General features: G+C 35.2%; 1 protein-coding gene and 1 pseudogene across 1 annotated transcript in view; both read left to right on the forward strand.

Moving 5' to 3' along the window:
• The first annotated feature begins 2749 nt into the window (after positions 1–2749).
• LOC149776205 (uncharacterized) lies at positions 2750–5222 on the forward strand (annotated as a pseudogene).
• A 15316-nt stretch (positions 5223–20538) lies between these two features.
• The window catches only part of LOC149776206 (unconventional myosin-Id-like), a 148158-nt gene continuing 144608 nt past the window's right edge, over positions 20539–24088 (forward strand). The window contains exon 1 of the mRNA XM_089942541.1: positions 20539–20691. Within this exon, the coding sequence (XP_089798667.1) occupies positions 20591–20691 (101 nt within the window). The 5' untranslated portion in view covers positions 20539–20590. The remainder of the gene's footprint in view (positions 20692–24088) is intronic.

The following is a 24088-nucleotide window of genomic DNA, read 5'->3' on the forward strand; positions in this document are numbered from 1 at the left end:
GACGGGACATTATCCAGAAAAAGAAAGAGATGGAGAGCAAGAGTCGGACAACTCCATCAGCCACTGCAGTACTGAACACTGGTCCGTTGGCGCAGGTTGTAGCGAAACAGGTGGCAGGGCTGTCTATCATGGTGAAGACTGAGTTTAATATTCCATCATTATGAGGTAATCATAATAATAAGTACAATCATTTTGATGTTTGCTGCATAAATGCTGAAATAATTTGTTTGTTTATTAATTGGAATGCAATACTATTGACATCTATTTCTGTTTATTTTAGGACTATGACACCAAAACCATGCAAAGACATAGAAATTGGAGATGATGAACTTTTGGCTCAAGTCACGGCCATGGAGAAAAGTTTGCATGTGGCATCGGCTTCAGCTGACATAACTCCACAAACAAAATGTCCCTTGGAGGGCAAGGCTTTGAGCACAGTTTCTACTGTCCCCACCTTGTCAGAACCTCGTGCTTAGCCTTGTCTGACTGATCTCCTATCCTAGCAAGGTAGATAAACAGACTATGAAACCTTTCAAAGAACTGGTAACAAGTTATTAATATTAAATTAGAAAATTAAACATTTTTTCAAACCAAACAAAGCCTGTTATCCTGTCTATACATATATAATTTTAAAAAATTTCAGTATTTTCTTCATAATCATTTTGTTCATATTTTAACCATATATTTTCACCATGTGTTTAGTTATTTCAATGCATTTCCCATTGTGGGGGGCCCCGAGCGACCGAGTGGTCTAAAGTGCTCTCCGTTACGGATCACTGCCATCTCACCTCTGTCTGCCTGGGTCGAGTCTCGGATTCGGCTAATGTGGGTATGTGAAAAGCTTGCCAGCAGCTTCTCGTGGGTCGGTGGTTCTTTATGGGGTTTTCCCCGGTTCTTCCTCCACCATTAATATTGGCCGCCATGTATAGCCTATCGTGTGCTGAAAAATGGCATTAAGTCCTACAACTACAACATCTCTCCATTGTTGTATTCAAGACTACTTTTTTTCCTTCTTCTTATATCAGTACTTAAGTAACATATCCTCCTGCTTATTTATTGCCATTTATATAAATGTATTTCAAATATATTGTTTTAAAATAATTTTTCCTCCCTTGTACTTTGTTCAAATCCATTAGTGATCCAATATAACTTGAGTAATAAAGGGAACATACTTCATTCATTTTTTCTTAGATTACTTATATTCATTTTCACAGGCACTATTCCTTATAATGCAAGTTAATAATATTTGCTATGATAAAGTATGGAATATATTTTGACTAATAGTATGTGGACATTTTAGATGAATATCCATTGCCAGAGGGATGGAAACAAACATTACCCCAGGAAGATTTCCAAGGCCTTGTTTTGGTATGGCAAGGCTGGTAACCTGGAGCTGCAGCTGCATCATTTGGCACAGCTATGGTATTACCCACCACAGCCAGTACTAATACCTAATCAGCTTGCCGCCATTGACAGGTACTTTGCTCATCCATTACTGTTGTGGATGCCCAGACGGTTGTGGCATGTTCGTCTCCACTGTCCACATTGTAATGACAACGAGCTCACCTCTGCTGGAATCTACCCTCGTGTGAGACAGGTGGTAAATGTTGCAGGCCACTACAACCTGGCTACAGAGTACCTGGAATGCAGGCATTGCAAGAAGAAGCTGATAGCATGGAGTGGTGATATTGTGAAACAGCTGAATGTGGGACACTGTTACCAGTTCCCAGTGCTTCTGACGTACCGGTTAGTAGCTGTCAATACTTACTTATACTTACTTTAATTTTTCTACATATTTAACAACATTTAAATTTAATTTTTAATTTCTGTAGAAATTCTTTAGTAAGGTAAACATCAATATCATCAGCAGCCTTTGACTGTCCTTGTTAAACTTGTTGGTGTCATATATTTCTTATATTTCAGCTCTGCCTGTGACATAAAAGTCATTACAATTCTGCGCACCCGTGGGCTTGGGAATAGTGCATTGCAGCTAAGTAGAAAGCTGGTGGAGGAGCACAGTCAGCAGTGGTTGGCCAAGACATGCCACTGTAAGGGCTTCACTGACTCCAGATTGGTTGTCCGACCCGGTCATCAAGGAGCCCCCAGTGCAAATCCCAGTGACCAAGTACAGATGGCTGCAGACAGTGTACTGCAATGAAGTCATGAACAGGATAGAGGAGGTCAAGGCAGCAATAACTTCCACTTTTGGATGAGTCCTAAAAATTGATTCTATGAAAAAGGTATATACATCCATTTTAAAAAGTAACAGATCTTATAGACTGCAGTGTTTTATAAACAAACTGTAATTGATAATACAAGATTATGGATTTTTTAATTTAAACTTTTGAAAAAATAAATAAGTGTCAGTTATGGCCTTTTAACATGCAAGATAATCACTTATTTCATTTGCTTCTAGGTGGCAAAGAAGTTGGCTGGGCATAGTACCAGTACTGCAACATGGGCGACCAATATTGGCAATGAAGATGGTCAGGTGTTGATATCTGTCTTAACATGTTAGGAAGGGTATGGTTTGTGACCAATGGTGCGAGGAATAATAGACCATTACTCTGTGGTTGGCATACTTCCCCCAGCAGTCCTGTACGTTGACCGTGACTGTTGTGGAGACAGCATCATATGGCAGATGTTTCATCCATGGACTGACCTCCAGATATGTTTTGACATCTGGCACTTCATGCGGTGTTTCTCGGCCAGTTGCACTACTGATGCGCACCACTTGTATGGTGTGTTTATGGGAAGAATATCAAAGTTTATCTTCGAGTGGAGTAGTGAGGATCTGCAGAATATCAGGGATGCAAAGCGGTCTGAGCTACTGAAGAAGCACATTGACCCATCAACTAACGACATAATTCGCCAACTTAGCAAACGAGAGTTGGCCCTTCACTGTCTCCGCAAGACACTTGGAAGACAAGAAACAACACGCCTGTTAGGAGAGCTGATAGAGGCATTCAGTGGAGAACAGGGATTGGACACAATGGGTGTACCTTTATTTGAGAAAGGAAAGATCCCGAGTATCTGGGAGTCACAGAAGAAGCATGTTCCATGCATCCAGGACACATAAGGATTCTCCCTACACACACAGGTGGGCTTCTTGAAGAAAAGAGATGTCCGGCTTCCCATCTACAGGTGTACTTGTGGCTCAACCTCACTTGAGTCCCTCCCATCTTCATCTGGCTAAGTTCATTCCAGGTAACTGTTGGAACCAATTTGTCTTTGTTTTTTACACTTTGAGTATTTTGACTGTTATAATTCATTAATGCTGCCACGGATTATTGCAGGATTGTCCTAGGAATGGTTGTTCTCATATTGAGTTAACATTATTTACTTTCAGGCACTATTGCTTCAGATATGCACTTCCAGACCTATCTGCTGGATGGCCTAGTGAGATGGAATGAGAACAGATGTCAGGATGTATCCAAATACTTTGGTGCTTCAACATACAGTGGACTGTTACGCCATGCTGTGAATGACCTCAGAGTATTCTTGCAAAGAAAATCATCTGTGATTACCAGCCACCTAGAAAGTACACAGGTAAATAATGATGATTTTGATTCATTCTTCACCTGCATTTTTTGTTAATCTTAAAAGTATTTATTCTGTTAATTTGTTCTTTTCTTTAATTTTATGGGGGGAAGATTGGAGTAGAGTATCTCTACAGTCAAGCTGGACAGGTTTTGCACGATTTCACACTGGATCCTGACAGCAAAGCCACACTAGATCCTGACAGCAAAGCTTCTGCCCAGTTTGAGGCTGATAGTGACATGGACACAGATGATCAGGATGAAGATCAGGGGTTTGAGGACACTGAATTTGAGGATCAAACCCTACCACCCATTCAAGCCAGCCAGATTGCAACACCATCAGGTCTTGAGATTGCTACTTCCACTGGAAGGATCACTCCCATGATAGTTCCACCACCAGCCACCAAAGACGATCAACAAAGTCACAGCCTAAACCCTAGTGTAATATATTGAAATTTAGTTTATCTCTTATTAGCAATAAATGAAATTAAAATGAGCTCTGAAATGTTATTTTCTCCTATATCATTTCACCAATATAAAACAGTGTTGTTTCATGTTTTAGGATGCAGTTGGTCCAGACAATATTGGGGGCTTTCAGCAGGTGGAAGTGTTGGCCGAATACCTGTTTTCTTTAAGAGATCATTCCAGGGCACTCACCAACAATGAAGCAGGCCATCTGATTCAGCTCTGGAAAAGTCTGTCAGATTATGATAAGTGGCCAACTCTTCCCAGTCCTCGCCATAAGAAAATGCTGACCAAGGGGAGGTTTAAATCAAGGTCAAAAACATCTGTTGTGCCTGGAGTTGACAGCACACGAAGGTAATTTACTTAAATTTATACTAAATGACTTGCAAGCATTACATTTCCAATTTACTGAAAAGAGCATTACAAAAATTTATCTCACATATTGGAGCTTTTACATTATAATGAATATGTTAACAATGAAATATAACTTATATTTTTCAATTATAGTTCGAAATTAACAAGTTTTTCTTGTGTGCTTTGTAGGTGTTTCCTTGGACAAGGAACAGGCCCTGCACAGAGACCAGACTGTAATCGTTTGTGGAGTCACTATAAAGTGCTGCAATGCATACCCATCATCAACAAGGGCAAAAGGGAAGACCATCCAGTGGTGGACTCTGGTATCACAAGCATATAAGGCAATCAGGGAGATGGTCTTGAGCAATGCCAGGGTTATGTCAGAGACAAACATTACTCTCCTTTAAATCAACAATGCGACACTATTGCAGTGGTATAACAAACGCACCAAGGATCAGGAGAGACGGATGCTGGAACAGGGAAGCCCCAAGGCCCCTCCCTCCACTGCTCACCAGGGTTCCACTGAGTGAAAAGTCTTCTGTGCCACCACATGTCCAACATGGGTTTGTCTTGCCACCAATCACAACTGGCTTGTCTAGTAACATCAGGAAGCGTCATATGGCCCCAGTGGAGTCTCCAGCCAATCCTGAATCAACTCTTCCAAGGGCACCAATACTTACCCACCCCCTAGAATGCTTTAAATTACCACGTTCAACGGACTGGTATCGGAAGAGGCAGGAGAGGAAAAAGGCTGAAGGGGGGTATGTTCGTCAATACCAACGGCCAGCAACATCGACATACACCTGTAAGAAGTGTGGCAAACTGAGGACCTCAGAGAAACATGCACAATACTATGGAAAGTGATACAGAGAGTTTTGAGCAGTGGAGGTCCTCAAAACAAAAGTGCAGAAAGGAAAAGAAAATGAAAACAGATCATTCACAAGGAGAGCAACAGTAACGTGCATAAACGATGTAGAAATGAATGAAGACATTTAGAAAAATTACGAATTATTATACATCATGACTTCTTCAAATGCTGCCTACCTAGCCAGGTAGAAGGTCCCAAGCCCTTATAAAAGCAGAGGGGAAGAAGTAATTATTACTTTATGATCAAATTATTTGTTGCAATTCAGAAATTGCTTTATTTGTCTAATGCTCCAATTTGTGAATTTCAGGTATATAATCAGTCTTTGTAATTCAGTGGTAGAATCCTTTCCATCTTTTGGAAAGAGACCTGGGTTCGATTGCCAGCAGAAGCAGTACTGAATGAAACGATTTGGAGCATTCAAAATATACAACAATAGAGAAAAATGTACTTTAACGACTATTTAGATCTGGAGGCAGTTAGACTTCTAAACATTAAAAGTAAAATACCCAAGTAAATATATATGGTTCAAAAGTCATCAACAAATTACAAATCTGACCGCCTATATAGTTATGTTTTACTTTCCTGTTACAATAATATTCAATGGAACTAAAAGTTTCATATATAATAGTACAGTCAAACCCGTCTTAAAAGTCACCTGAGTTCAGCAGCCACCTGTTTTCCACGGCCAGCAGCTATGTGATTGGTAACGAAGCAGTGGTTTCACCCTGTCTTCTGCAGTGACTGGAGTGTATCAGCTGTGACTGTTCCAAGTATGCAAATTAAACTTCTTTTGTTTGCTGAGCAAGCCATGGTATATATCATGGTATATTACATGAATTGATGTTTCAACGATTCATATTCCACAAAGCCAGATTCATCAAGCACACGTCAGCATGGTAGTGATGTGAAACAAAAAAAAAAAAACAGTATTGACTCTATTCTTGATGAATCTGACTTTCTCCTGGTTGCTGCAACAGCAACAGTTTATGGTCGTAGTTCTTAGAATAAGATATGCAAATGGTGAGTAGCAGATTAAATTTCATCAATGATCTAGTTGCATCTTCTCAGTCAGCGATTTAAAGACATAACAATTATAATGCTTGCAATTTCTCAGAAAACAAATCATTTTCCTATGATTTCGTGCAGGTATGACTTGATGAATTCCAACTTTTCTATAAGCAATTGACTCTAACATTACATAACAGCATAAATGTTGAAATATCGGAACTGAGGTGGAAATGGTCAGACTCAGACTAACAGTTTAGGTGATACTAACAATAGCCACAACTTCTTTTCATTTCCTAATCATCAAAGGTCACCATGTCAGTGAGTTTTAGCAACTGCTCAATCCATCAAAATTGTTTTTGTGCTTTGTTACGTACATCTGATTTAATTCATATTTAATTTAAATTAATTGTTTGTCAGTTTTAATTTTTTTATTCTATTATATACTATTATAATGTAAATTTATTCACTAGAGACGATACTTTTTCAGAAAATTGTTTGACCTTGACTGTTAGTTTATAAACACCAGGTGTTGATGTAAATTCTGATCTTGTTTCAGAACTTGCACCTACCTTCATAAACAATTTCTATTTTATTTTAAAATGATTGGTTGCTTCCAAGGTTGGATTTCACAAGGATTAATTCTTTTTTCTCTGAAAATATTTTGAGGAGTGCTCACACAGAAATTTTGGAAAGACATTGCTTACAAATTTAATTTGGATTTTCAACATCGGAGTGCCATTATTTGTATTTCTACAAGGAAATGTAAATAAACACAGTACTGACTACAGCATGCGTCATTGTCATCCATCTTGGATTTTCCATCAGGATTCGAACTTGAAATTATTAGAACATTTGTTACTAGGACCTTTGCCAAATAATTTGTGGATTATTCTTAGATTATTTTTGGATTTGATTCTTGAAACTTTAAGTTCTTCGCCTTTTTTCATTTTTACAGAATTTTTGCAGGAAAATAAATTATTTGTTAAATTTTAAAAAGCATGTTGTTTTCATTCTTTCTGTGTTTCTGTTTATTCGAGCCTAAACGTAACTGCCTAAGGATACCAACTGCCCAATCAAAATATCAGTTGTATTTCACAATTACACTTAAGCTAAGAGCAAATTTTATTTAGGATCTGTTTCTACTGATAATGAGATAAAAGTGTTTGCATGTGTGAGAGAGAAGAGAGATGTATAAATGAGTGCATGCTCAAAGCTGTTTTCTTTTATTTAATGAGAGTCTATTAAACATTAAATGACAGGCAGAGCCAGGTAGTGATAAGTAACACAATGTTCTACAGGAGAGAAGGTAACACCTCTTGTCATTGGCAAGTTATGTGGAAATTATTTTATTAAATTTTGTTTTTTTGTTTTTTTGCTGAATAACTAAATATACGTATCTTGGAAGCATACTACTGCAACTAATAACAATATATGTGCAATAATAATAATATTGCTGTTAAGTTCATAGTACATAAATTGGTCATGAACCAAATTTGATACTTAAACCTACCTTCAGAGGTCATCTGTCTACAAAGGCCACTTTTGCCTTTTCTCATGGGTGGTTGTTGTAGACAGGTTTGACTATGTATAAAGATAAAAAAGGATTCCACCTAAGGATGACCAAGTTAGCAAAGACTGCAAAGTTAGAACTTAATGGAAGACTTTTATTTCAAATATATGCAGGCAAAGAAAATTTGTAGATAACAAATGATCTATGCAGATAATACACTGTCATACTAACAATTTCATCAAGATCAGCCCATGTTATACCACTTTTCATTAGTCATGTGCAGTTAAGTGAACTATTGTTTTTGAGAATTATGTTCAACAAAATAAAGAAATGATTCCAATGAAATTGTGTACTATTTTAATTTTATTTAGAAAACAGGGACTATTAATACTTTTATCATTTTTTCATGTCATTTATGAATAATGAATGAGTAGAAAATTATCATTGATCTATAGGCCTGCAGTTGAAAGAATGTGTGTGTATATATATATATATATATATATATATATATATATATATATATATATATATATATATATATATATATATATTGTATTATGTTGCTATAGGTGAATCACAATTTGATATACCAATAGCAATGGTATATCAATTTGCTTTATACCAACATTTTAAATGTCAAATGCCATGTTATTTTTAATGTATGTGGTATAAATAAATAAATAATAATAATAATAAAAAAAGAGTGATAAGCAACGACTTCAGAAAAAATTGGACACAAGCAGGAACTTCATATTTCCCCTTTCCTTAAGGTGTTTCTTTTCTATAGGCAAGAAACGAATATTTTTTTTTTAGACTGGTATTTCACTGTTTGTTTTCTAAATATGGCTTCTTTCTAACAATTTTTTTTAACTTTCCTTGAGACATTGTCTTATTTTCATCGTCTTTCACTGCTATTTAGCAACCCAAACATTTACATAACGATAAGACCTCTGATTTAGTATCTTAATTCTGCAATATTTGCATTTACGGTACCTTTTCATGTTGTCAGATTTCGCCGTACTTTATTGATAAGACATCAGACTCCTGTGATATATGTTATGTTATATATGTTGTCATGATAAGGCAGCAAGTGAATACAGAATATTTGGTTGCATACTTGATGATAGAAATTAATAAATTAACGTGATTAATAAAGCTAATACATTGATGAAATATTTAAATATATTGGATAGCTGTTTGTTGCCCGATGAAGGAGTGTTGGATTGGTCGGATGTTTGGGCAGCCTTCCCCTATTTAGAGGGTTGGTACTGATAGGCCTATTAGTGTTAGCAACATGTTGAACATGAGTGGTTAATTTATGTCATTTTTTTAATTTATTTTTTGTTTTGTTTCGTACCCAAATTTGTACTGCTCCGGTGGCCTAGAGCATGCGTCTCGGATGCGGGAGGTTGTGGGTTTAATCCCCAGTTTAGTTGAGTCATACCAAAGACTTACAAAAATGGTACTAACAGCTGCCTCACTTGGCTTGGTGCTCAGCATTAAGAGGTTAGTGTTAGGACTGGTCAGCCTGGTGTCAGGATAATATGACTGGGTGGGACATCATGCTACATGTTTGTGGTATGATGCCACATTGCTAGACATCACTATAAACTGTCACACTGCAGACATCGTAGCGATATGACTCAAAAATTGTTATGGCTATATTAAAAATCCAAATCACACACACACACCCAAATTCACTTTCGTTAGGAAAAAAAAGAAGTAAGCTCATTTATATCCACATTAAAACACCCCCACCCCTTGGTTTATAAACAGAGTATGTGACTTTGAAATTTGAACTATGAATATAGATGTATTATGTTTTTCACACATATTTTAGTTTATTATTCTACATAATTAATTTGAGAGCATAACACTTGCAATTAGTGATGTTGACTTCTAACATCCATATATTAATATAATTTGTTTTTCAGACATGGATAGAAGGATCAAGTTTAGAGGAATGCATGATGGGCAGTTGTATTTTGGTTACACAGAAGTAGCCAAGCAGGTGGCTCAGGCAAACAAATCTGCAAAGCCTGGTAACTGTCTACCACCAGCTATTGTGAGGCAAAATGCTCTTGATTATGTACACAAAAATGGAAGAGTTATAACAAATGATTTGCTTGACCTTGGTCAGCATGTTCTGCAGTGTGGGGCATACCAGGGACAAACATTTAGGTGGATGTTAGAAAATGGTCTTGGATATGCTACATAGTTGGTAGCTGGCCTTCATGGAGAAAGGCTTGTTGATATGCCCTCCAGTCAGAACAAGTTCCACTTCAAGCGTTACGTAGAATCATTTCCCGAAGGTTGAGAGAAGAAAAAAAGGAATGCCTTTCAAAGACATCATCAGGATCAATGCCTCAAGAGCCTGTGAAACCAGGTCAAACCACATCAGCATCACTATCATCACTTTTGGTTATGCGACCATTATCAGAACATGCAATAAAATACAAGCTGCAGAGACTTACGTCACAGAAGTTAAAGTCTCCAGTTTAAACTGGTAATTTTTTAGAGTACCATTTTATATACATGTATACAATTAGTTCTATTGTAAGTCATGTACAATAATTGAAAAAAAATATGACAATTCTGTAGGATTTAAAGTGGGGAGGGGTTTCAGTTTATATTTATAGTAAATGTTCTTCTAATTGTATATATAGATACTGAATATATACTGCAAATATTCAGTTGACTCCAGCAATACTGATGAAGCTGATGACTATGAACTTGTTGCCATGGTTAGGTTTGAAACTGAAGCTAGTCAGTCAGGTATACAAGGTAATGTGTTTATATGATGGAAGAGTTGTAAAATGAACACGACAGAACAAGATGTATTGAAATCATAATTTGTAATATTTCTTGTACTGTTCATAATAATCTATTTCTTTTTACTTTTCTAAGGTCTTAAACTGATAGTTGATTATAAATTTTGTTTGCATGCCATACTTAAAAAGCCTACATCACAAGAAAATTACTTAAGCTATGTGTCTAATTCTTGTCTAGTTTGTTCAACAAAACATAGCATTCTATTCTATTTACAAAATACGTTATATTTTCATGTTATGATTTTGTTTATATTTAGACTCAAGCATTGTATGAAGGTAAGAGATCTTAAATATTTGGTGTTTGGAATTTGTCACATTTTAATTCAATTAATAATGTCTTACTAATATATATATATATATATATATATATATATATATATATATATATATATATATATATATATATATATATATATATATATATATATATATATATATATACATGTTGCTTCAGACTTCTAGTAAAAATGCTGAAATGTAGCTATGATAGTGGAATATGGTTGTGGCTCCTGGTGGTGGTGTTTAGAGTTTTTATATTTCTCATGATTACTTACATTTTGTTTATTAGATGTTTAAAAATAGTTCTTTTTGTTTTAGTGCACACTGTCTAGTATAATGGAATTTTAAAAATTTGAAAATAAAATGTTTTGAGTTTATATCCATAAAACAAGAGTGATAATGTAAACCAGTAGTGTAAAACTTTGCTATTAATAGAATGGCTATTAATGTTTTTCTTAGCTTGTACTAGGTTTTATCTAAAGTATCTGAATTAAAGTCTGATTGATTAATATTCCATTGTACATGTTAATTGTTTTCACACTGGAAATATGCAGGATAATTATCGTTATAGTTTTAACTTTAGAATTTCAATACTAATCTCACAGCTTTCTACTGAGATACAGGTACCTTCATCAAGCAGTACAGCATGTACAGTCCCCAATGAGACGGAAAAGAATTCATCTAAGTCTTCCACTGTGTCAAGTACAGATATATCAAATAAAGGTACATTTTTTCATGCAAGCACTTGTTACTGTACATATTAATGTACAGGAATTGTTCAAACCATGTATTTTTCTTGTTGGTTTGTTGTTTAGTTTTTTTTGTTGTGTAAGACTACAATTTGTACATTTCGTGTGTATGATCTGACTTGGTAGTTAAATGGTAGAATACTTTTCATATACTCAGAGAGACATGTGATTATTCTTTCTGTGTATGTAATTCTTTACCACTGAAGACACCTTTATTGTCAGCTTGGTAAATGATACAATTTATTTTGGTGTCTGTCAGTAACATTAGAAACATTGGTGCATTGTTATGTGAGTGTCATGATCCCTGCTCACTTGTTAATTACCTTTTTTAAAATAATTTTTTTACATTTCTGTATATTTAAAGATACCTTATTGCCACCAGGCTGGAAACAGTCACTTTCCTCAGCTGACCATCAGTGAATATCAAAGGCACTTTTCAAAGTGTCCAAGAAAGGAAAGCCAGAATTGGACTGGGATAAAGTCGACAGGCTTTGATGGTACCCACCACAGCCCAGCCTGGTATGCAGTCAGTCACCAAATCCTGGTCATTATTTTGCACAGCGATTGCTACTGAGGATGCCAAAAAACTGTGGTGCATTCGAATCCAGTGTCCGTTCTGTGAAAAACAGGACCTGACTTCCACAGGAATATTTTCACGTGTCTGCCAGGTCCTTGATATTGATGGGTATTAAAACCTTGCTTGAGTATTTGGAATGTTCTGGCTGTAAGAAGAAGGTGATAAGCTGGAGTGGTGCCATTACTGAGCAATTGGATGCTGGTCACCGTTTGCAATTTCCAGTCCTGCTGACCTACAGATATGCTTGTGACATCCAGGCAATTAGAATGTTAAGGCAGCGTGGTCTTGGAAACAGTGCCAGTCAGCTGCAGCGAAAAATTAAGGAACAGCATAGTGAAGCATCGTTGCACATTACCTTACTGACTGTCAGGCCTTTGTTACCAATAATGCCATGGCATTGGTCAACAAACCAAACTTTGAGGATCCACCACCACTGATACCAGTCCCAAATTACAAGTGGCTACTGACAGTCTACTGCAATGATGTGCTTCTCAGGCTGGATGAAGTCATGGCTGCCATTACCTAAACATTTGGCACAATATTAATAATTGGTTCAACAAAAAAGGTAATATTTGAAGCTGTACCTAAGAAAGACCATATAATTATCTTTGCAACAATTCAGATGCAGATTAATAAATATGTAACATATTTATATGTTTGTCCCATTACCTTGCAATTTCAGGGTATATAACATATCAAGCAGTAAGTGTATAAAGCAATAATTTAAACCTCCATCATATTATCAATCTGAGATATTGTTTGAAGGATGCATATTAATAAATATATGTATTTTACTTTTGTTCAACAGGTTGTGAAAAAACTTGCTGGGCACAGTGCAGAAACTACATCTTGGGTCACAAATATAGGGAATGAATATGGTCAGGTGCTGATGAGTGTTTTGACAGCTAGTGAGGGGTATGGACTTGAGCCAATGGTTTATGGGATTGTACAGCGATACAGGTCAGCTGGTGTTTCACCTCCAGAACTGTTTTATGTTGATCGAGATTGCTGTGGAGGTCAGAGAGCCATGTTTACAGCTTGTCCTGACATAAAGATTTGTTTGGATGTCTGGCACTTCATGAGAAGATTTTCTTCATGAGAAGATTTTTCTTACCACAGATGCCCACCAACTTTATGGTATCTTCATGGGTCATCTTTCAGCCTGCATCTTCGAATGGAGTGCTGATGATTTAAGTTGGCTGAAGTCAGCAAAACGTGCAGAGATGAGATCAAGAAACATCATGGATCCCACTGATGCTGACGTTATGAAGACCATAACAAAGAAAGAGCTACCTCTGCATTGCAGGTGCCAAACGAGAGGAGTTTAGGTCACAACCAAGCTCATTAAAGACCTTTTGGAGGCATTTGAAGGAGACCAGGGAACAGACATACTGTGTGTGCCACTGCTAGACAAAGAAAGAATCAGGGAGATTTGGGATACCCAGAAAAAAACATATAGCTTGTATACAAGATGCAGAAGGTGTTCAGCTGTACACCCAGACTGACCATCTGACAAAGGGAGGGATACAGCGACCTGTTTACAGATGTGCAAGAGGCTCCACATCACTAGAGTCATTCCATCTACATTTCAACCGTTTTATTTCAGGTACATATTTACTGCTATGTGTTATGAAAAAACAGGTTCTGATTAACAACATAATTGTCACGAATGTTTCAGTTTCATAAATTATGCTGTAATAAATTAAGTTTTTGACATTTTGAGATATTCAAGTCAAGCAGTGTTTTATAAAAGGTCCCACATCGACATAGACCTCCTCTCCGTAACTTTGAATGATATGACATTTTTAAATCTTATTACTAGAAATGTCTGGATTTTTCTTACCGTTTCTGATTTCAGGAACAAGTGCAAGGGATAAGCAGTTCCAAGCATATTTGTTAGAAGGGTTGGTGTGATGGAAAGAATACAGAGCATCTGCAGCTGTCACTGAAAGCACTCATGAACCACATTCATACGGAGATCCGGTTCATCTTGCTGTCAACAAACTTGGAAGCACTGTTTTGGGGAAACAGTTTAATCCTTCATACAAAGAACCACAAAAATAAACAAGTACACATTGTAGTTTTTACTTCATACTGTTATTCCATTTCATTATTATTCCATTTCATTATTTAAAAACTGTCTTCTGTACATGATGCCTAAAGTATGCTTCTCCCATTTATTAATACAACATGGTCTAACATGTTAATTACTATGCAAAATTTTATTATAGATGAACTGATTCGAGTGGAGGATTTGTTCAGCCAAACTGGTCAAGTCTATTTTACTGTTGACCCTGATGGACCCGAAGCAGAGCAGCTGGAAATAAGTGAGGCAATTGAAGATGATGATGAAGGATTTCAAGAAAGTGATACAGAAGACCCAACAGTTTCCTTGGATAGTTTCTCATATCATAATTGGCAACAAATGTACCTTGAATGTGCCGGAGGATGCAACTAATTCAGAGCAACCTACCCAATAATATATGTATTATATTACTTTCACTGCAAATTTCCATCAAGCACTGTAATGACATGTAATTGATATGTTTTCTTTTCTGATTGTTGTCACAAAAGAATATTGTGTTCAGTTATGAGCATATAATTCCTGTAACTTAAGACAATTAAAACAGGTTTGGAAACCATCTTTTTTCTGATTAGCATCTAATAGTCTTTAGAAATGTCAAATAAAATGGTTTCTGTGTATTTTCTTCTCTATTTATTGTAGTTTTGAAAGTAGTCAGCACAACAAGTTGTAGAACACAGTTATCTCCAGTGAAGATTCTTTCACCTGAAGAATTTGGCTTCTCTAAATGATGCACCAGTGATGGGAACAAAATATCCAGAGACAAGCTCCTCTAGTAATGTCATAGCAGAGTTAGAAACTAACTTGAGAGTATTTCTTCCAGACAAATCATTAAACATTGATAATGTATGTAGTGTTTTAATACATTACCGTAACTTAAAGAAAGCTGTTTAAAAGAATTTCTCTCCGTAACTTAATGTGAAGATATCTTGGAATGCAAAATATTTTTTTCTTACTGGTTAGAATAAAGGCAAATGAGTATACTTAAAATAAAAGGAGATACAACAGGGTTGGTGCACTGTAAATGTTGTTTTATTTTAAACATCATATGCAGAATTTATGAAGACTGGAAAATAGTATATTGCTTAGTCAAAACTAATAAACCATATCATACATATTTTTCATCAGGAAGTATAGCAATATACAAGTACATATTTTCTGATATTTCCTTTCAGAAGTCTGTTGGACCACAAAAGATTCCTTGGTATGGAAAAGTGGTGGCCTTGGCAGAGACCCTGTTCAACTTGTGAACAAATAATGGAGTATTAACAAATGAAGAAACAAATAAAATTATAGCCCTTTGGAACAGTCTTGCTCCATATGACAAGCAGCCAACACGCTTTCCTCCTCACTAACAAATCAGACAGATACAAGGCAGATTTAAAACCTCAAAATCAACTGTTGCCCCAGGTGCTGAAAGCACTAAAAGGTTAGAATAAATTTGTGGGAGGTGCAGAACATATTTACATTTATTTGTAAAAATCGCTTTCACTTCATCATTATAAAGTTTGTTACTTGCATAGCAATCATTAATAATTTATAGACCTTGTGTTTATAAACTGGCAGTAAATCTATTCTTTGATTATACTATATCAAAACCTTTTCTTTAATAAATTCTGCTCATTTAGTTCTACAGAAACTTGAAAGTATATTAGTTGCTTCATTTTCTTTCAGGTGCTTTCTGGGTCAAAATTCTGGTCCAGCTGAGTGGCCCAACTGCAACTGATATGTTGAGTGTCTGGTCTCCAAACTGTGTAATTGTTTTCCCTCACCAAAACATGTCCAAAGCCATTCAACAGTGATGTCATCTGCAGGACATTCAAAAGAAGATCCTGAATAATGACCTGGTCATGAGGGAAACAGCTATACAACTTGTAGAAAGAAGACAAAAAAACAACACTGACACATTGGTAAGTAGTAAGTATCTTCATCCTTATTTTTGTTTTTGTAGTGTATGTCAGTCTTCATGCAACGCTGAACACTAATATTTTCATTGCTTATTAATTTTTTCCATATAGCAGTAGGTGTTACAAATGTAAAGAATTTGGATTATTCATGGTTAGAAAGTTTCTTCTATTAATACATAAGACATAAAATAATTAGGGTTTTTATTCTTGTGTAGCAAATAGTGTATCTGAATCCTTTTGCAATGTACATGTATTATATTTACTGATTCAGGGTACAACAAGCAGTCAAAGAAAGAGGAGAAAGCCATCTTATCGCTATCAACTCCGCCACTTTGTACACCAGTCTCTGCCATCAAAAGCCAGTATCGCTGCCAGTTCCATCCATTAAAGAACCATTTGTTTTTCTCTTGCCAATGAATACAGCTGGTCAGTCAAAACCTAGATCACAACCAGTATGTATTGCTTATCAACCAACAACATCTACCTCAGATGAACTGTCACAGTGTTCTCAGCCACAAATTTAATATCCTGCCCTTCCACCAAGTACAAAGTGGTATGGAAAATACAAATAAGAAAGAGAGGCAGCTGGTATTCCATGTAGGAAATATGTCAAAAAGACTTATGTTATCATATGCAAAAAGTGTGGAAAAGCAAAAAGCAAAGTAGATCATAAGCATTATTTTGGACACTGGTTTGTTCACTAACACCTGTAGAGACATATGAAGAATGGAGAACCAGACTGGAAGAAAAATCCTATTAGGAGAAGATGGAGTGAAGAAATATTATGTCCAGTATGAAAAGTTTGCAACATGAAATGCCTTCCTCAGGAGTACAGTCACCTTTCTTAACAACAAGCAACATGAAATGCCTTCCTCAGGAGTACAGTCACCTTTCTTAACAACAAGCAACATAAAACAATCCTAATGTAAAGACATATGAAGAATGTTGTTGTTGTTGTGGGGTTTAACGCTATATTTCAGCACATGATAGGCTATGCATGGCGGCCAGTATTAATGGTGGAGGAAGAACCCGGGAAAACCCCGGGAAGAACCACCGACCCACGAGAAGCTACTGGCAAGCTTTCTCACATACCCATGTTAGCAGAATCCTAGACTCGAACCCACACAGACTGAAGTGAGATGGCAGTGATCTGTAACGGAGAGCGCTTTAGACCAATCGGCCACTCGGGGCCCTCATATGAAGAATGGAGAGAACCCAATTGGAAGAAAAATCCTACAAGAAGAAGATGGAGTGAAGAAATATTATGTCCAGTTGGAAAACTTTAAATGCCTTCCTCAGGAGTACAGTCACCTTTCTTAATAACAAGTAACATCAAAAAATCCTAATGCTGCCTAACTTTTTTAAGTTAGAAGGTCCCAAGCCCTTACAAAAGCGGAGGGAGATTTTGTTAGCATGTTTGGTAAGTATCTCTATTTTTAAAGATGAGGGAATGTAAAGATCTTACTTCTCACATGCAACTCAAGAGAATAATTTGCGACCTAAACTAATTATTAAACTAATTCACATGGCAAGGAAGGATAAATAATGCCAAATCTGGATAAATAATCTATTTCAGATGGGCGTTCAAATTCTGTACAATTGATCTATTTCAGTAATTTTAAGACAATTTCTGACAATTTTTATAACTTAACTCTCCAATGTAGCTAGATATCTTACGCTATTCTGATATAGCTTCAGAATTTATGAAAACCTTTTGTGTAGGGGTGTGGGTGGGTGGGGGAGTTGCCTTTTTTGCAATGCTATATGAGTTATTAATATGCAAATCAAAAGAAATATGGTATGACAAGATTTGAATACATGTTAAGCAGTAGTGCTTTATCGGGCTTATTAGCTGTGTTCAATCCCTTTATTCCTGCGTTTAAAACGAGCTGACCTCTACGCCACTTTCCCTGACAATATAAAATTGGCATCGGTTTTCTTAATCGACGAAGCATATAGACCGTATTTATGGTACTAAATAAGTTCCCACAATAAACCTATGCAAACACCATGAGTTTGATACATTTCTAAGTGCTCATGATAAAACATATGTTTATCATAAAATATTTTTTTATTTAAATGATGGGACACATGACTGTTTCGATATGCCCGTATTTTATCTTATTTACAAGTAACGAAAGAACAGATAAAATGTTGTATTCATTATTTTATTTACTTTGGACCCATTATTATCTCCCATTTTGTTTCCTTTTTATTTATTTTTTCTTTTCGTTTTTGTGCTTGTTTTGAGTCGGGGTGGGGTATTAAATAAATGTAAATACATTTATACTGTTTGTTGGGTGAAATCATGCCAAATAATATCATACTCGTTAACTTAATATGTGATTATAGGATAAATTTGTTGAAGACAGTAAATGTAGATTTATTAATCAGTAGTATATGCTGTATATCAATTTAAATACTTGCCGGTGACAAAAAATTCTTACTTCGAAGCTTGTTATCGAACTAGCGCATTAAGATTGTCCGCCATCAAATTGTCGTGTAAGGGAGACAAGCTCATTACCAACTAAAAACAAGTTGGTAACGGTTACTTCCCGTATATAACTGTAATGTATAAACTTTAATTTTTAGAAAACACACACACACACCAACCCCCAATAAAACCAAAATCCCCACCCACCCAACAAAACCGAAACAGAACACAAAAACCTGAACTCTACTGCGCGTATTTCCGGAAAATGTGTTTTCCCTAAATGAAGCATTACGGATGCATGTATAATATCTAGCAGATACTTTTTTTTTAAATTAAAAAGATCACTTTTGAAACTGTAGTTACAGCGGAATACAACGTCAAAAAATATTCTTCAATACATGTATTAAATAATTCAAATTTATTAAAGCCATCATGTGAAAAAGAATTGCAGGTGCTAAAACCACACGTAAAAACATCAACGTCTGGAAAACATACTGTCCTTACTAAGCTGTCCAAAATGTACATGATATTTCTAGTAAAGTAATACAGCAATTCATTCACCACTGCACACTTACATCAACACGTATGTTACTTCCGTAATTTACTCTTAATTCTAATAAACTTGAATGGTCAATAATGTGTTTACAAACTTTAGCTAATGTTTATGTCGCACAGAAAATACAACAAATAGTTTTGCTTGAGCTTTAAAAAAAGGACTCCATTTAAGCACATGAAGCAGGAAACGCTATGAGAGAGAGAGAGAGAGAGAGAGAGTTTAACTCAATTCGCATGTGCATTTTAATTTGTATCGCGATTTCCATCACGCAAATTATAGCCAGATATTGTTGGCAATCGATTAATTTGTCCTCTCTATTTCTAAAGACGAAATATTACCGTCGTCTTCCAAATCGGCATTTTTGTAAAAAGGATATGCTGTGACCGTTTGATCATCTCTCTCTCTCTCTTTCTATATATATATATATATATATATATATATATATATATATATATATATATATATACATACATACATACATACATAGTTATTATATAGTAATTGTTGTTAAATTTTACAGTTATAGCAACGAAAGAGACAAAGACGTTGAGATGAGCGAACCAGGACAAAAGCACTATAATATTGATAACTAGGCACCCACCTATCGAACCTTTGAAAGGAGGAGGACAACTATGCTGAACTCGATGAAGTTAATAGTGCATTGACGTTGCCAGGCGTTCACATGAAAGGATGGAAATACTCCAAAGTGTAGCGGAAATGGTATTTGACAAACGGGTGTGGACCTCAATAACATGCGAGCTTCACTCTTAAGAGAAAGTGCGATTTCGTCAAAATTATAAGACAATCTCTTTGCATAGAGGCAGTTTTAGTTTCCTGTGCAAAGCCCACAAACAGTGCACATGACGAGGGCAAAGATTTATGATCAAATCCGATAATTTTCTTTCATTAAGAATGTAACCACTTCCAGCTGCCACGGTTCTTCTCACGCCACACATAGCCGAACATGCATACATTATAGTTGGCTCTGCAGATAAACTATGAAAACTGCCTTTGCAGATATCTAAAAAAATTAAATCTTTATTTATAAATGCGCCATAATGCTCTGTGTTTTTGTACATACTCACACACACACTTAAATCTTTCAGCGAAAACACCGATTGATTAATTAACAAAACAAGTAAAATGCCCGTGTGTTATGCTTATATTAAATCTCACTTTTTAAATGACACTTTTGTCGTTATTGTCACCTATCTTCATATCAGACATCAAATGCCATGTGCGTCTAGTTAGTTGCATTGTCGAATGGCTGCACACAACTCTATAGTTCTAATTCAACTACGATGATTATAATCGGTTCTAATTATAAATCTTCCCCTTGAGAGCCTCATTGTTTTCCATTCATTCGTGGCGCCACCTGTTGATCGGAAACGAGGAGTAGCAGTCATGTAAAGTCCTTTAGATTACAGACCATGGCTGGGAGTATACATGAAGGCCCTGAATTTGGAATCGGCGATTTCGTCCTTCTTAGAGAGGTTACTCTTGAAGCATTTTTGGAAAATTTACGATTACGGTAAGAGGAGATGTTGTCAGTTTGTATTCTGTGAGATTTTTGTATTGATAGCCAAGACCGTTGTTATATGTGCTCCACCAGTTCGATCAATGATTTGAATACCTTTGGTGCTTATCCTTTGCTTATAAACTGTTAACTGACAATCATTTCCAAATTATGCAGATTTTATAATATTTATTTATTGAATAGTGTTTGAGTTTATGAGATTTGGGATAAATTACATATTATGTTGTATTGATGGAGTCAGTAAAAATATATTCGGTTTTTCGCGTTTAGGCATTGGTGTTATCACCTGTGCTTTAAAACAAAAACAAGTTTTGGGTGGAAACCAGGTTTGAATGCTGTTCTCCGATTTGTTAACTCCAAATCACGGGTCTCTTAAAACTGTCTTAAACAGGCAAGGAGTGCTTATGGTATCAAAGTGCTTTATTTAATCTTTTTTATCATTTGTAGTAAATATGTATTTCTGATCCTGCTTTTTATCTTTATCAAGCAAAGCTAGATAAATGTATCTTTAGTTCTGTTTAAAATACATGAACTTATTTGTTTAGTTTTTATAATTTAGGTATTCAGTCTTGATGTTATGATCATTTTTTTTCAAATGATACTAAAGTAAAATTTCTCGTAAAAGCCTTCACAAAAAAGTACTATTAAATTGCACACACTTTCTTTATTTTAAATGTGAATAAAATTTTTAGACAGGTTGGATATATGACAAGTTTTCATATTTCAGTCAGAAAATGTGAAAGCAGTTTACAGTTACATTCCATACTTATTTTTTACAGGGCTTTAAGTGTGCAGCATATCTGTGTATTCAGCACAAACAAGTTTTTTGAAAATGCTAAAAGACTCTTTAATGCATTCAGAATATACAAAACAATTTAATTTTAAGCATTTAGTCTGAAGTTTCCAGCATTAGGTTTTCCATGTTTAGCTATTTTAAACAGTAACAAGAAGGAGAAAAAAATGAAGATAACAAGCTTTGTAAAATTTAACAAATAATTTATTTCCCTAGGAAAACAAGGTAAAAATGAGAAAAAGAACTTAGTTTTATGAATCAAATCCAAAAATAATCCAAGAATAAAAAAAAAATAGAAGTCCTAGTAATAAAAAGTTCTAATGAAACTTAGTTCAAATCCTGATGCATTTCAAAATGGAAGGCAATGATGTATGCTTTGGTTAGCATCATCCTGATGTGTCAACAGTTCTTTGTTGATTCACAGAAAATAATATTCCAGTGTTTAAATTTTGTAAATTTTGATAACTGTCCTTGTCCAGGATATAATTTAGAGCACAAGTATTTCCAGGGAAAAATAATCTCTTAGAATCCAAATAATTTGAAGAAAAATTAAAAAATTCAGCTCAAACTGGTCACAACATAAAACACCTGGACGTTTCTGGAATTAAGGCAAGAATAATAATTATTTCTCAATACATCAATATTAAATCTGGCTACTGTGTAAACCAGATGCCCAGATGTGGGCCAGTCCACTGGGAAACCCTAATTGATACATGTTATTTGTCATATACTCACAATATGGCCTTGACTAAAACCAATGATTTTTACTCTGGGAGAGAATAAAAATGTTTTTTAAAAAGTTGTTTACAAGAACCCTGGCTATACTTGTTTCTGAATCAAGGTCAGGAACTATGTCAGCATTAGAAACAAAGTTACTATTATTAATGTTTAAAAAAAAAACTGAAATAAAATTATGGATTATGTCAAATCCAGTAAATAAAATTACATTACAATAGCATGTAATGGAATAAATTAAAAAAAATTAAAACTAACAAACAAACAATTAAATGAAATCAAATATACATAACAATGTTCCTACTTACAGTATGTTTTGTAATAAAGCAATATAAACTATGTATTTTGGACAATGTTGGATGATCTGTGCACACATGTAATGATATTACTTCATCACCATGAAAACATTTACTTAAATAGAGCCAAATAAGTAAATGCACCCTGTACAAATCATGATTACTGAAAGGCATGATTAGTGTCTTTATGATTGAGATTGAATCTTGTTTCATAAATTTCTTTGGTTGCACTCTACAGTTTCATATTTTGCATAGGGTTAGAATTTTAAAGAAAAAGAATTTCTTTGGCTTTCTTTACTGGTTATACTGGCTATTTAAAAAAGACCTTGTATATCTTAGATATAGTTTGAAGAACCTATAATTTCCTTTAGTTTGTTGTATGATATATGGGTGTAATATGGGTTATAGAGTATACAACTTGGCCTTACCCAAGATGTGCACCTTTCAAAAAAGTGCTAGCTCCACTTGGTCATTTTCACTTTCTGAACTTAAGAAGTAAATTGTACATAAAAAATAGCCGATAACATTTTTTTATACATTTTATATATTTGGTAATTCATTCATTGCACTTTCAGAAGCTGGTATTGTCTAGTCTGGCAAAATTCATTTTCCCAATTTACATAGCTGCTGTGGATAGTGTACTTTAGACTAATTCAGGCTGATTTTTTAGCACAAGGGAGCAGTCATTTTAGTTAGCAGTGTGCTTAGATCGTGTACAGTTTCCAAAAGTACAATATCCAAAGAAATATCATCCACATTACATTAATGTAGCATACAGGTGTGCCAACATTCTTTCCATTGTGCATGTTTTAAATGCAAACAGCTTCACCTTACATATGTCACTCTCTCAAAAGTACATAATAACTGGGGAGTGCCCCCTTTTGTATTATTCTCCAAATACCTCCATTTTCATATATGCAGTTCCAAACTGGGACGTAAATTATACATTTTATTAAATTCTTATATTGCACTATTTAATCTACTTGTATTTTATCAACCAGAATTTACAACATTGGTTTTCATTCTTGATCAGCATAGTTATATTTTGTATTTTATTCTTTAAGTAGTCAATTCTTGAATGTTGGAATAAATCCTTTGATTTAAATGTTAAATGGTTTAATCTATAGCACTTTAATAGTGCAGAAATGGCCACTGAAAAATCCTGCTGCACCACGTTGGCACATAAAACTGCAGTTGACTATTCTCTATTTTTGAATGTGTTACCATTGCAATTGTTTCTTAAACAGTACAGTTACTTATAGCTAAGGCATCAACTTCACACAGACACTTATGAATATACTATGCTATGCAGATTGAATTAAGGCAATAAGACAAATAAGTTACCTAGTTATGACAGACTGGTTGCAGGATATTGCATTACTCTCTTTCACTTTTACATGCTATTGGAAACTGATACATGCAAGAGTAGTAATCCAAAATGAAGAGAAGATGGAGTGTTTTGTTGATTTTTCTTGGTGCAAAGTCAGCAAGATCATCTTTTAGTTTACCTGAAATTATCAAGCTACAGCAACACCTCAGATTCAGAACCTTTCCCTGGCATTCATCA

The sequence above is a fragment of the Sinohyriopsis cumingii genome, chromosome 18 (genome assembly GCF_028554795.1).
Source record: "Sinohyriopsis cumingii isolate HCF-2022 chromosome 18, ASM2855479v2, whole genome shotgun sequence".
Taxonomy (NCBI): Eukaryota; Metazoa; Mollusca; class Bivalvia; order Unionida; family Unionidae; genus Sinohyriopsis; species Sinohyriopsis cumingii.